The sequence below is a fragment of the Myodes glareolus genome, chromosome 13 (genome assembly GCF_982192425.1).
Source record: "Myodes glareolus chromosome 13, mMyoGla1.1, whole genome shotgun sequence".
NCBI classification, from domain to species: domain Eukaryota; kingdom Metazoa; phylum Chordata; class Mammalia; order Rodentia; family Cricetidae; genus Myodes; species Myodes glareolus.
In genome coordinates this window covers 14,250,473-14,264,694 of record NC_142038.1, presented here as the reverse complement: position 1 = coordinate 14,264,694, position 14,222 = coordinate 14,250,473, and the positions used below count along the sequence as shown (strand labels likewise).

Genomic DNA, 14,222 nt, shown 5'->3' with positions numbered 1-14,222 from the left:
ATGAATTCTGATTTTACATTTGTATTAATTAAATAAAATTAATATTGGGTCAGGAGGCTGAGTTAGCAACTAGTTGACTGTAGTATGAGGGCTGGCTTGTTGGGGTATCTGTCCCACCCAGTACCCCATAGCCAGCAAGCCACAAGAAAAAATCACACACAGGACTCCATAAGATTATAAACTGATTGGCCCATTAGCTCAGTCTTCTTATTAACTAATTCTTACATCTTACGGTAACCCATAATTATACTCTGTGTTAGCCATATGGCTTGGTACCTTTTTCAGCTGTCAGCTCACATGTTGCCTCTTTGGTGATCTGGGCAGGAATGGCAGAGGAACTTCTGCTTCCCAGAATTTTCCTGTTCTCATTGCATCACCTCTACTTCCTGTCTGGTTTTCCCGCCTATACTGCCTGGCTGGCCAATCAGCGTTTTATTAAAATATGATTGACAGAATACAGACAATTCTCCCGCATCATTTTTCTCTTTTTTTTTTTAAACAAAGGAAAATACCCATAGTTCATTTGTTGGGAATGTGGGCGTAGTATTTTAGGCTACTTCTTGTTGGTTGGGGGTGCTGATAATCTTATGGGGACCTAAAGAAAATTTAGAGTTATAATCAAGTCCTGACTGGAGTATCCTGTGAGTCTTGATCATCTCAGGCAGCAGTCTTGAATCTGTTCTGGATGAAGAACTCAGACATCTGGGCCATCTGTTCCTGTCGGAAAATTTTCAGGTGGCCTCCCTTGGTCAAAGGTGATTTTTCTTAACTCTGAATAAATCCAGAGCCTCTTGTTTTCTGTGGAAACAAAAGCAGAATCTCTTCTCCAAAGTGACATACCTTTTGACATCAATTTTGAAGCCAAGGTATTTTCAAAATACCTATCTTGGGTTAGTTTAGCAGTATTTATAAACAAAAGTATTTTAGCAGCTGTTGCTCCTTCCTCAGCATTCAAACAATTCAAAGAGAGCATAATAACATACAGTATCAAGATTCTCTTTGTATTTTTCATCTTTGTGTGGCTTTACTTCAACCTCTATTTCTTTTAATTTTACTTTTAACTTTTGGCTTTTTGAGACAGGTTCTCTGTATATATCTTTGTCCTGGAATAACTCTGTAGACCAGGCTGTCCTTGAACTACAGAGATTCTCCTGTCTCTGCCTCCCCAGTGCTGGGATTAAAGGTGTATGCTACCACACCTTGAGCTCACAGAGATCTGTCTCTGCCTCCCAGGCACTGGGATTAAAGGCGTGTACTACCACACCCTGAGATCACAGAGGCCAATCTACCTCTGCTCCTTGAAGTCACAGAGGTCAATATGCCTCTGCCTCCCAGGCATTGGGATTAAAGGTGTGTACTACCACACCTTGAGGTCACAGAGGCCAATCTACCTCTGTTCCTTGAAGTCACAGAGGTCAATATGCCTCTGCCTCCCAGGCATTGGGATTAAAGGTGTGTACCACCACACCCTATTTCTCCCTTTCTTTTTTATTTTTAATGACTTTAACCTTTAGCCTGTATATATTTTTAACACATAGTAAACCATTTAGAGGTTTTTTTCATCTTTGAACCTCTCTTTACTGTATATCTCTCTTTTTCTGACCACATGAGTCTAAAACCGTGGCTTTGATGGCTGGATCTAGGCCATTCATTAGCTTTCCAGCCTCATGGCAGAGGTACTGCTGAAGCCATTTTTATTGCCACAACTCTGTGGCGTTTTAAGGTCTCTGCCAGCAAGCAAGCTGCAGCATTCTGCTCACAGATCACACTCAGTCGGACTGCCTGCCTGAAAGAGTCAGAGATTGCCCTGGAAGGACAGCCCAGAAAGCCGGCATTTTAAAACAGCGCAGTTTTTATCCTGCTACGGCTGAAAACCGAAAAGCATGCGGTCAGCTTTTCACCAACACCATTTAAGTGTTTCACGGCAGGACCTCTTAAAAGAGCTGCAAGGTTTTGCAGCTAAAGCTGAGTCAGGAAGCCTCTCTTAGATGAGAACGCTTGCTTGCCTCTAGCAAGCAGAGCAGACCTGAGAAATTGTTGCTACCAAGAAAACATGCTTTACTCTATTCTTTCCCAAGCTTTCTCAGGCTTTCTGTGGATTTAGTTATCCACGTGGGTGACATATTTAACATGAGGGGCCGGCGTGTTGGGGTTTCTGTCCCGCCCAGTACCCCACAACCGGCAAATTCCAAAGAGAAATCACACACAGGACTCCATAAGATTATAAACTGATTGGCCCATTAGGTCAGGCTTCTTATTAGTCCTTGTAACTTATATTAATCCATTATCATTATCGATGTTAGCCATAATGGCTCAGTACCTTTCTCAGCTGGGCAAGTTACATCTTGCCTCTTCGGTGGTCTGCGCAGGAATGGCTGAGGGCTTCCTGTGTCCCAGAATACTCCCAGTCTCTTTGCTCCACCCCTACTTCCTGTCTGGCTTTCCCACCTATACTTCCTACCTGGCCAATCAGCATTTTATTAAAATATGATTGACAGAATACAGACAATTCTCCCACACCAAGTTGACAGAAAGTAATCACAGAGCATCAGAGGGCATCCACAAGATAGACATGGGAAGTAGTAGAGAGGGATTTGTAGAGGCATGACTTTTTTGTTTGGCAGATCAGAAGGACGCCTTCTTTTGGAGACACCAGCAAGGAGACAAAGTTAGTTAGTTGCTACTCAACCTCTCTGAGCTAACAGGTTGTCACACCAGTCTTTGAATATCAAGTCTTATTTATAAATATAACGATCCAGATTTAGTTAATGTTATGTTTAGTAGAAGTAGCAGAACCAGTGCCTGCAGCAACAGGAGTCCCACCAGACTGCGGCCTGAGTGGCCACGCTGCCAAAGAAGCAGGCCGGTAACTGCAGAGTTGCAATTGCTGGCTGAAATAGCAGTAGGTTAAGGCACAGCCACTGAGCCAGAGATAAAACAATGAGGCAGTTTCTTAATCAATGATTGATGGGGGAGGACCCATTCCTTGGTGGGTGGTGCTGCCCTGGGCTGGTGGTCTGGAGTTCTAAAGTGGCTGAGCAAGTCATGAGGACAGTACCAGTAAGTAGCACCCCTCCATGGCCTCTGCATCAGCTCCTGCCTCCAGGCGCCTGCCCTGACTTCCTTTAGTGATGGACTACAGTGTGGAATTGAAAGCCCAATAAACCCTTTCTTCCCCAACTTGCTTTTTGATCATGGTATTGTGTTGCAGCAATTAAAAACCCTAACTAAGTAAGACGTGGGGTTTCCAAAGAATGCTGGGTGTTAAGTTTCTTTTTCCACATGGCCATCAGCTCTGGCTAAGCTTGGGTAGCCATTCTAGGATGCCACCTTAGAGGCTGACTTTGTGACCTATGGGGTGCTGGAAGCACAACTGGAATCCTTTGTAAGAACAAGAAGCAGTCATCCCTGCTGAGCCACCTCTCCCGCAATTAAACGTGTAAAAGAGAATCCCGAAAGAAAGGAAGAAAGAAGGAAGGAAGGAAAGGGAGGGAGGGAGGGAGGGAGGGAGGGAGGGAGGAAGGAAGGAAGGAAGGAAGGAAGGAAGGAAGGAAGGAAGGAAGGAAGAAAGAAAGAAAAAAGTTATCTTCTAAGCAGGAAAACTGGGATGCTTCATAGGTAGGTAACCCAGCATTTTACTTGCCATTAGAATAGTCCTTCAGATAATGTTTTCTTACTTGGAGTTAATCATCTTTAAATACCTTCTCAACTTTCAACATATTTAAAACTAATTTAAAGGGTGTTAATTCCTATAGTTTCTTTACTTATCTTTTGGGATTTGTCTTTGAATTACTGGACAAGGAAGAGGAGTCTGGACAACTTGTAATTCTCAAGATTGAAATAAATGTTTGTTAGTGGGAAACAAACAGGGCTCATAAATTGCATTGGATTTATGGTTACAGAAGCATTTTGATTTGCCCTTTTTACTGTTTTGTTTCAAAATGGTGTATTTCAATAAAATTGGGGCTACTACTATTTGATCTGACCTGGATAGAGACTGGAAGTATTTAGCAGAGCAGCTGAAATCTTACTAGGTCTTATGTAGGGTAGCCCTCATGTAGGCTGCAGTAAAATCTCACACTGCTAAAGTGGCATTTAAAACCAAACAATAATAACAACAATACCATTGTAGTGGAGTTAGATTATCTAGCCAATTAGTGTTTCAAATAAATGTTTCATATCCTTTCCACAGACAAAAGGAGCACTTATCTTTTTATATTTCTGTCAAAGATCACCTTTCCTTTTTAGAAAATGACCCTGCTTTCATACTTCACTTAATCTTGAGTTTAAGATAGCAATTGTTCAATAAAGTCCCCTGTTGTGGGATATTTGAACACTGTGTGAAGGTGTAATGTTGCGGAATAATTCTTCTGTACACTGTGAAGATGTGTTGCTCTCATTAAAAAGCTGATTGGCTGATGGCTAGGCAGGATGAGGTTAAGTCGGAGAATCAGACTAGGAATGCTGGGGAGAAGAAGAGCGGAGTCTCTGGAGATGCCATGTGACACAGAGTGAGTAGGTTAGGAAATTTGTACAGGAGGTAAACAAGTCTCAGGGCAGCACATAGATTAATAGAAATGGATTAATTTAAGTTATAAGAGCTAGCTAAAAACAAGCCTAAGCTATAGGCTAAGCATTTATAATTAAGTCTCTGCATGGTTATTTGGGGAATGGATGGTGGGGCAGAGCTGATTTGCAGTCTTAGACAGAAAAGTTCAACAACAGCGTATTGCTGTGATTGGTGCGATAAAAAGCTGAATGGCCAATAGCCAGGCAGCAGGTAGCAGTTATAGGCGGGACTTCCAGGCAGAGAGAGGAAGTGGGAGGAGGAATCTAGGCATGTGGGAGAGATTAGAGGAGACACGGAGGAAACAGGATGGGTGGTGTGTGAGAGAACATAGATTAATAGAAATGGGTTAATTTGTTATAAGAGCTACTTAAAAACAAGCCTAAGCTTTAGGCCTAGTTTTCATAATTAATAATTCTTCATGTCATATTTGTAAGATGGCAGCTGAAAGAAAAATCAGACTATAATCATCAGTGATACTACCCACAGTATAAATGTGGAAACATATTTACTGACAGATTTAACTTAGTTGTAATTGTAGGGTAACACCCAACAACTATGATAACCCAGTTGTCATAGCTGTAAGGGAGGGCATAGTGAAGCTACCTAACTCAATCACTGCATGGGTCAGTCAGGAATAAGCATGAACCCATGCTAACATTTGTTGCAGTTCTATTTAGAATATCATTTGAAAATTTTCTGTCATCTTAAAACTCAGAGTCTTACACAATGGTGTGCATAAAAGAGTTTATTCAAGCCCACATGTTGTGAGATGTTCGATTACACTGTGTAAAGACATGTCACTGTGATTGATTTAATAAAAAGCTGAACAGCCAATAGCTAGGCAGGATTTCCAGGCAGAGAGGAGACTGGGAAAAAGAAGAGCGAAGATACCATGAGATACAGACCAAGCAAGATGAGTAGTACATAGATGAGGTAAACAAGCCTTGGGGCAGCACATGAATTAATAAAAATGGGCTAATTTAAGTTGTAAGAGCTAATTAGTAACAGGCCTGAGCTATCAACCAAGCTTTCATAATCGATAAGAAGCCCCAGTGTAGTGATTTGGGGACTGGTATGATGAACAGAAAGATCCGCCTATGCACAGTAAGGAGAATGGCCCAGAAAACATCAATTTAATTGACCAGATTGTTGGGGGCCAGCTGACCTGTGTTACAATACCTGAATAGGAAAGGAAGGATTAAGAAAGGAAGAGACAGAAAACAGAATCAGGAAGGCTCTCAGTGAATACTGCCCCAGCCCCAAGCTTATTTCTTATACTCCTTTTATACCCAAAGCAGAAAGGGAGGGCCAAAGACGTCTTTTCAACGGTTCAAGGTGATTACAAGCACAGTCACCTCCTTAGTTCTCAGAACATCGTCACCATGTCTTTGGTCAAATATTCTGCTATTTGGCCTTGAAGAACAAGACATCTAGAGATCATACCTTTGGCCAAACACCCTGTCAATTGGCCTTGAGGAGCAAGAACAAGCTTAGACTTTCTGACTCTAAGTCAAGATGGAATTGAGTCATTGTGGAGCACCCACACTAGATTAAGTACTGAAAAATGGCCACAAAGATTCTAGTTTTACACACACACGCACACACACATGCACGAAGAGGGCACAGCAAATTTATTGTTCCAGTTTGACTGGTCATCAAGAACAGACTAGGTTCTTAACTGGTCCTTGTTCAACAAACATTCTAAGATAAGCAAGAAGGAAACATTCTCTGGGTTGTTTATTACTCTAATAGTTTCAAAGCTAGTTCAACATTAAAATTAACTAGCCGATAAGAGTAGAATTCCAGAGGACCTGAATTTGCCCAACAACCAACGTAGTCCAGTTCTGATGGGAAGTTACAGATAGTTTTCCTCTAGTTTTATCTAGTTCTAAATGTTCAACAGAAAAGATACAGAAGAGCTGGGGACACAGTTCAGTTGGTAGGTAGCTTGTCTGGAATGTGATGCCAAAACCCTGGTTCCAGTTCTCAGTATCCTAGTGAAAGACTCCCGTGGGCGTCTTCCTTTGGGAGAGACCCCGTGCCCAAAGATCAGTCGAAACCACGCAGCCTGATGCAAACAGCAAGAGGTTTATTCGAATACACAGGTACCTGGGGCGACAAAGTCTCTTGGAGGACTTGCGCCCCGTCCGGCTGGAGCAAGGGGTTTTTATAGGAGAGCAAAAGCGAGGTTTACAGAAGCAAGATGCGGGGTGGTAAATTCTTAACCTAAATAACAATGAGGGGACTACTCAGCGTTTTACTGTTCCCCTTATCCTGTCCCCCTTCCCTGGCTGGCGACCAGATGTCTGATTGCACAGGCCCTGACTCGTGACGAGCCCTGCTTTATACGTGACTCAGGCCTCACAATCCTCTCTTCATCCCTTGAAGTCTTTGTTCCTACTCAGGCCTGTCCATAAATCCCCTGTCCTGCAGCTAGATAAGGCTGTCCTTGCTCTAACCTCAGGTATCTTTGCTCAGCATTCTGGAGGCCCTGAACTGAGCTTGTTATCTGTTCAGCATTCCGGAGGCCCTGAACTGAGCTTGTTATCTGTGAACCTTTGCAAAACGGTATAACTGTGGCTAAAACGAGTTGGGGTCCTTCATTAGCACATGCTTCTTATTCTAGAACTCTGGGGGTGTAACAAGCCCCAGACCTTAGTACTACTGACACCAAGGTAAAAGTACCATTCAGGCCTTGGAACCCAGCTTGCCTATCTAGGCAATTCTTACCAAAACAGAAACAAAGGCAAAGTCAGTGGTTCCAGGATGTGTCTGGGAAAGTCCATGAATGGACAAACCTTGCTTTTGCCTCTGGAATTGTGCTTCTTGCTCTCTGGTATGATGGTGCATGACTTTAATCCCAGCACCTGAGAGACAAAGGCAGGTGGTTATCTGTGAGTTCGAGGCCAGCCAGGTCTAAACAGTGAGTTGAAGAACTGCCAGGGTTAGAGAGACCCTGTCTCAAAAGTAAGTAACATAAAATAAAATAGCCAGACGGTGGTGGCACACACCTTTAATCCCAGGCCTTGGGGAGCCAGAGGCAAGCAGATCTCTGTGAGTTCAAGGCCAGCCTGGTCTATAAGAACTAGTTCCAGAACAGGCTCCAAAACTACAGAGAAACCCCGTCTCGAAAAACAAAACAAAGCAAAACAAACAAACAAACGAATAAAATAAAATAGAAATAGAACAAATAAAAGGATATTTTCTTTCAGATCTAACTGAAAAACATGAGGGGCAAGACGGGTAAAAAGTGGATAAACAACTGGGTAGGTACGATACGACTCTTATTTCTTCTGTGGAGCTCTGGGTGGAGCCCTGGCATCCCATTGATAAACGTCGAAGGGTAAAATGATTGGATGGAGGAATGAATGAGACAGATCTAGGCAGTGACAGGATCATCCAGTCTGTGGCAGCAGCCGTGTATGGAGTCAACTATCAAGATGGCCACGCCCTTTGGCAGCCGCGATCCGGAAGCTACCGTCGGTTGCCTAGGAACACACGGAGTTCGCCTGCGGAGGCGCAAACAGCTGACGACGTGTGTGTCGCAAACTCGAAGCAAGCGCGGCCATATTGCCCTCTGGCGGCCACCGTACGGACTCGACTGACAAGGTGGCGGCGCGCTCGGAGGCTCCGCGTTCTAGGCGCAGCCATCGCTCCCGGAACGTACGGTGGCCGCTACCTTACGGACTCGATGGTTAAGATGGCGGCGCCTGGGCGACAGCGGTGGCTCTAGGTGGGCGATCCTATTTGTTCCCTGCTCAGCGGTCGTCCCGGGCGTGAGGAACCAGAGTGCGGTGCCGCGGAGGCGGGTCCGGGAGCGGAAGTGGTTGTGGGCGCCTCTGCCACCGCCGCGGACGCTGCCCGGGGGCTCGCTCGGGTCCGCGGGTCGCTGCCCGGGGTCCGGAGCGGGTACGCCGTGAGCGCAGAGATGGTGAGTCCCTGGTCGGGACGCGGATCCCAGGCGGAGGTCGCTGGGGGTGGCGGCGGCTGCCTGGTGGCACCCGCCCGGGACTGGTGGGGAGCTGGGTGCCGAGTCTGGGGGCCGACGGGCGAAGGTGTGCCGTGGGGTTTGGGGTGAAGCGGCTGCGGGTTCCAGGATGAACCGTTGTGGGGGGTCCGTAGTGGAACTTGAACAGAGACTCCTCCAGATGGCAGCTTTGTGGGAAACCTTCTCGTGAGGTTCCTTGGCCAGAGAGATAAGCACTTGGCCATGAGTAATTTACACGGGCTCTGTAGAACCATCAGGCGGGGGTGGGGTCCAGGAGCTAAGTTGTAGCGACTTGTGGGAAGCCGATTTGGGGCGACAGTAAAATAAATTAAATGGTACCCGGGTAGAACTCTCGAAGGGGACAATGTGGTAAGTGTCTGTGATGCGCGGTGAGAGTGACAGGACACTGCTTGTCAGCGGGGTGCGCGATGGGAGGGCTGGAGCAGAGTGCTGGAGAGAACTAAGCAAAGTCGTGAGGCCCAGGGTTGAGTGATGAGGGGTGGGCGAGCTATGAGGGGAAGCCGCGAGGGGCAGGAAGTCCAAAGACCCGGTGTGGGAATTTGTGGGGAGCCGTGGTGGAGTTGTAAGGGTGGGATTAAGGAGTCATCGTTGGGGGGTGGGTCTCACAGGAAGGCGATGGTTCCGACCTGGAGCCCCCAGATGCTGGAGAGGACAGCAAGTCTGAGAATGGGGAGAATGCTCCCATCTACTGCATCTGCCGCAAACCGGACATCAACTGCTTCATGATGTGAGTGAGGGAGCGGTGGGTGGGCCAATGCCCGACAGGGTTGGGGGACACTGAGGAAGCACACCTCTCACGTCTCTACCACTTGCTCCGTTACGTTCAGTGGCTGTGATAACTGCAATGAGTGGTTCCATGGGGACTGCATCCGGATCACCGAGAAGATGGCCAAGGCCATCCGTGAATGGTACTGTCGGGAGTGCCGAGGTGAGGCCTGGGCGTGGGCAGGGGAGGCAGGTGGGTTCCAAGAGATGAAGAAGAGCCGGAATGGGAGGGATCGTGGGTAGTCATGGTGTCCTCTGTGGACACTGATTGTGTTGTTCTCTGGTGGATTGGAACACCAGCTCCAATTGGAGCAATAATGGAGGATCCTAAAAGGGGCAGCTCTCTCCTGTAGTATGAACCAGACAAGTAGGTGGGGTGGGAGCAGAGAAGGACGTTCTGGGATCCTTCAGATCCCTCCTGCAAAGCCACTCTTGTCCCACTCTTTGCCACACAGAGAAGGACCCGAAGTTGGAGATTCGTTATCGGCACAAAAAGTCCCGGGAGCGGGATGGCAGTGAGCGGGACGGCAGTGAGCCCCGGGATGAGGGAGGAGGGCGCAAGAGGCCTGCTTCAGATCCAGACCTGCAGCGCCGGGCAGGGACAGGGGTTGGGACCATGCTTGCTCGGGGCTCTGCTTCGCCCCACAAATCTTCTCCACAGCCCTTGGTGGCCACACCTAGCCAGGTACGTGACTACAGTGGTTGGGATGGGTGAAGTTCTCCTTTGGGCCCCATTCGGGGTCCTGATCTCTACCCCGGGCATTGTCTCCTAGCATCACCAGCAGCAGCAGCAGCAGCAGCAACAGATCAAACGATCAGCCCGAATGTGTGGTGAGTGTGAGGCGTGCCGGCGCACCGAGGACTGTGGCCACTGTGACTTCTGCCGTGACATGAAGAAGTTTGGGGGCCCCAACAAGATCCGGCAGAAGTGCCGGCTTCGCCAGTGTCAGCTGCGGGCACGGGTGAGCATGGATAGAGCTGGGCAGGATCCGGTGGGAGAGCATGGCTGGGAGGCCCAAGTAGGGCTGTGTTAGCTAGCTACAACTGAGCAAGTGTAGGTGGGATGGAGCCTGATTGTGTCCAGACGAATGGGAGGGGCCCAGCATGTTCAGGTGAATGACATATGACCTAACTAGCTGACAGGGCCCATATATTTTTAGGTGGTCAGGCATGCCAGGGCACAACAGGTAGGCCTGAGTGTATCTTTGTGGTGAGGGGAGGGATAAAACTGCATTTGGTGAGACCAGGCCAGAATGAATAGCTGGGGCTAGAACAGGGTGACCCTCCATTTCCTGGGGCTGACCTAGGCCTTCCTCCTGCGCACAGGAATCGTACAAGTACTTCCCTTCCTCGGTGAGTCCAGCCCCCCAGGGCGGGGCAGGGCATGCGGGCAGGGCGGTCAGGGCCGTCAGGGCCAGTCCTGAGATTCTGCCCCGCAGCTCTCGCCGGTGACGCCCTCAGAGGCCCTGCCAAGGCCCCGCCGGCCACCACCCACTCAACAGCAGCCACAGCCGTCGCAGAAGCTGGGGCGTATCCGTGAAGATGAGGGGACAGTGTTGTCATCGGTGGTTAAGGAGCTACCAGAGGCTACAGCCACACCGGAGCCACTTTCAGATGAGGACCTGGCACTGGACCCTGATCTGTACCAGGACTTCTGTGCGGGGGCCTTTGATGACCATGGCCTAGTGAGTAGCAGCAGCATAGCATCCTTGGGAGGGGGGGAGGCAGAGGGCACACAAGGCTGCTTGGGGAAATGGGTGGTGGTGTCATGAGGTGGTCAGGTGGTCAGAGCATGCCCTGCTTGCAGTCTTGGATGAGTGACGCAGAAGAGTCCCCCTTCATGGACCCTGCCCTGAGGAAACGGGCAGTCAAAGTGAAGCACGTGAAGCGTCGTGAGAAGAAATCTGAGAAGAAGGTGATGGAGAGGGTAAACCGGTGTGAATGGGAGAAGATGGGGCAGGGAGGGAGATGGGGAAGTTAAGGGCTAGACAGGAAAAGAGCCAGAAAGCTGGAGTGCAGCGGCAGATAAGGCCTGAGGCTGACCTCCGTAGCACCTTGACATGACACATCTTGCCCCTTAGAAGGAGGAGAGATATAAACGGCATCGACAGAAGCAGAAGCATAAAGACAAATGGAAACACCCAGAAAGGGCTGATGCCAAGGACCCCGCATCACTACCGCAGTGCCTGGGGCCTGGCTGTGTGCGTGCTGCCCAGCCTGGTTCCAAGTATTGTTCAGATGACTGTGGCATGAAGCTGGCAGCCAAGTGAGTCTTTCCTGGGCCCTGAAGGGAGTCAGGAAGTGAAGAGTAGGCATGACCAGAGCTTTCCGTCCAAATATCTACAGTTAGTCGTGTGTACTGTTCAGTCAAACTCCCATCTGCCACGTTAACCCACTGCTCAGTCCCCATCGGCCTCTCCCCTACCATTCGGTCTCTTGTCTTTGCACCTCTTCGTCGTCTGTTTGTTCACTGTCCCCTGATCACCCCACTTATTGCTTTTGGTGCTTCTCTGCCTGTACTTCACTGCCTCCCTGTAGCCGGATCTATGAGATCCTCCCCCAGCGCATCCAGCAGTGGCAGCAAAGCCCCTGCATTGCCGAAGAGCATGGCAAGAAGCTACTTGAACGCATCCGCCGGGAGCAGCAGAGTGCCCGCACCCGTCTCCAAGAGATGGAGCGCAGATTCCACGAGCTTGAGGCCATCATTCTTCGAGCTAAGCAGCAGGCTGTGCGTGAGGACGAGGAGGTAAAGAGAGTACAGCTGGGCAGGACCCAGGACCTTGTCCTGCCTGGCCTCATCATTCCTTTCGCCCTGTACAGAACAATGAGAACGACAGTGACGACACAGATCTGCAGATCTTCTGTGTCTCCTGTGGGCATCCCATCAACCCACGCGTTGCCTTGCGCCACATGGAGCGTTGCTATGCCAAGGTCAGGGACCATTCTAAGGGAGTAGACGGTATGGGAATGTCCATGGGCTCACGTGGCCCATAGATCTGTTGTGTGGTTGGTATCTTGAGAGGGCACCCAAAGTCCTTTTATTTGTGCTCATCTTTCCAGTATGAAAGCCAGACATCCTTTGGGTCCATGTACCCCACACGCATTGAAGGGTGAGTAAGGGTACCATGTGGAGTTAAGGGTAGTTAAGGCTGGGGTTAGAAATGGGATAATGCGTGGAATTGAGGCTCGAAATGGGTATGGGCCTTTGAAGTGGTTTAAGGAGCTACTCAAGGCTACCCTCCTGTTAACCTCTACCAGGGCTACCCGACTCTTCTGTGATGTCTACAATCCCCAGAGCAAAACATACTGTAAGCGGCTCCAGGTGCTATGTCCTGAGCATTCACGGGACCCCAAAGTAAGGTTTTCCTTCAATTACCCGCGTCCTGCCCTGCCCTGCCCTGCCCTGCCCTGCCCTACCCTGCCTACCCTGCCTACCCTGCCTACCCTGCCTCGTGTCTCACAGCCCTTTGTTCTTTCTTCCTTTCTTCCTTCTCTTTTTTCCTGTCAGTCATCTCCAGTTTCTCCTCTTTGCCTCCTTTGCACTCTCCAAATTCCCCATCCCTCCTCACCTCTGCCCTTGGTGTCCCTGCAGGTACCAGCTGATGAGGTCTGTGGGTGTCCACTTGTACGTGATGTCTTTGAGCTCACGGGTGACTTCTGCCGCCTGCCCAAGCGCCAGTGCAATCGCCATTATTGCTGGGAGAAGCTTCGGCGTGCAGAAGTGGACTTGGAGCGTGTTCGGGTGGTAGGTTCTCACTGGGTGTGACTCAGTCAGTCTGGGCTCCAGGGCTGCTTCTCATGCTTCCTTCCACTTCCTTGGCAGTGGTACAAGCTGGACGAGCTGTTTGAGCAGGAACGGAATGTTCGCACAGCCATGACCAACCGAGCAGGATTACTTGCCCTGATGCTGCACCAAACAATCCAACATGACCCACTCACTACCGACCTTCGATCTAGTGCTGACCGCTGAGCTTCACCAGCCCAGAGCCCCTCGACCCTGCCTTCCAGTTAGGGGAGTGGCCCTGCATCTCCAGCTTTCTGTTCCTCCGTTCATCTGTTATCCATCACTCCTTAGTTTTGTTCCTGTGCCCATCTCCTTTCCGGCTTCCATTTGCCCTTATTAAAGGGCCTCTGTCCCTAGTCTGTCTTGTCTGTCCCTCTCCATATTCAGTGCTGGGGTGAGACCGTAGAGTTTACTCACCTTTGCCTATTCCCATCCCCTGAACAAACCAGTTTTGTTAATAAAATTTTGAACAACAAACAGGGATGTCTCTTGATAGTCCCCATTCTTCTATTTTCAGTTGTGGTCCCAACCCCTGGACAAGACAGAGGTGGCATGTCTGTACTCAGGAGGGACCGGGAAACATGCGGGCTGGGATTCAGTGCACTCATCGTGTGCTCCCTTAGGCTATACTCAGGCCCGTATCATGGTATAGTGGTATCCTTTCAGCTTTAAGTGTGTGTGTTTGTGTGTGACAGACCAGACCGCCTTTGGGCCAGGACATACTGTCTTTAGACCAGAGGTCATGCACTCAGGTTGCCTTCCCCCAAAGACTAGGGAGATGTGTCTTCACCAAGAGCCCTACCCAATCTATACTGCCCAAAAGAGGCACAGAAGAATGCCATTCAACAAGAGTCCTTGATTTGTAGGCATTTGTGAACATGCTCATACCAAAAAGACTTTTCAACCCGAGAGACAAATGGGATCGGGCTTACAAAACCTGAACTACAGTTACAATATACAAGGGACAGGCCATGGCAGAAGTTTCAACAGTTTCTGTTAAAAGATTTAAAATGCTTTAGTTGATTAAAACAATGAACTCCCTACAGACATGGCTAGATTACAATATCCTAAGCAGGATGTGGTTAGCCGGAGAA

At 48.8% G+C, this 14,222-nt stretch overlaps 1 protein-coding gene across 2 annotated transcripts; it reads left to right on the top strand.

Annotated features, from left to right (window-relative positions):
* The first annotated feature begins 8,164 nt into the window (after positions 1-8,164).
* Positions 8,165-13,605, top strand: Cxxc1 (CXXC finger protein 1). 2 transcript variants are annotated; one of them, XM_048419401.3, is made up of 15 exons: positions 8,165-8,501; positions 9,188-9,306; positions 9,407-9,507; positions 9,800-10,029; positions 10,118-10,306; positions 10,671-10,697; positions 10,784-11,029; positions 11,152-11,271; positions 11,426-11,610; positions 11,883-12,090; positions 12,165-12,275; positions 12,405-12,454; positions 12,603-12,699; positions 12,937-13,089; positions 13,168-13,605. In XM_048419401.3, exons 1-15 carry the CDS (start codon positions 8,499-8,501, stop codon positions 13,312-13,314), a joined length of 1,986 nt encoding a protein of 661 aa, XP_048275358.1. In that variant the 5' UTR covers positions 8,165-8,498; the 3' UTR covers positions 13,315-13,605. The 2 variants fall into 2 exon arrangements, with proteins under 2 accessions (XP_048275358.1, XP_048275359.1); XM_048419402.3 differs by having other exon boundaries at positions 8,166-8,501; positions 11,152-11,259.
* The last annotated feature ends 617 nt before the right edge of the window (positions 13,606-14,222 follow it).